The following is a 224-nucleotide window of genomic DNA, read 5'->3' as shown; positions in this document are numbered from 1 at the left end:
TGAAGTCCTCCCATATGGTGGGTCTCAGACCGTTGCCCACCGCCAGGCGCACGCAGTGCTGGCTTTCCGACTCTCGCACCGGCTGGTTCAGGAGGTACCTGCAGATTTCCCCGATATACTGAATAATCTGAAGCAGTAAACAAAAACAAAACAAACACACCAGTTCAGGCTTCGGGTGACCCGTAGAACGCTCCGGAAAAAGCCGGGCCACGGGGCTGCTGGGT

General features: G+C 56.2%; 1 protein-coding gene across 1 annotated transcript in view; it reads right to left on the bottom strand.

Moving 5' to 3' along the window:
- Positions 1-224, bottom strand: part of LOC104507959 (long-chain fatty acid transport protein 1-like) — a gene marked incomplete at both ends in the record, with an annotated part of 2351 nt that overhangs the window by 331 nt on the left and 1796 nt on the right. Inside the window, 1 exon segment of the mRNA XM_010149408.1 lies at positions 1-127. This exon segment is cut by the window's left edge and continues 34 nt beyond it. Within this exon segment, the coding sequence (XP_010147710.1) occupies positions 1-127 (127 nt within the window).

The sequence above is a fragment of the Eurypyga helias genome, unplaced genomic scaffold (assembly GCF_000690775.1).
Source record: "Eurypyga helias isolate BGI_N326 unplaced genomic scaffold, ASM69077v1 scaffold23843, whole genome shotgun sequence".
In the NCBI taxonomy this organism is placed as follows: Eukaryota; Metazoa; Chordata; class Aves; order Eurypygiformes; family Eurypygidae; genus Eurypyga; species Eurypyga helias.
The sequence above is the reverse complement of the archived record's forward strand: the minus strand, read 5'-3'. Positions and strand labels throughout refer to the sequence as shown.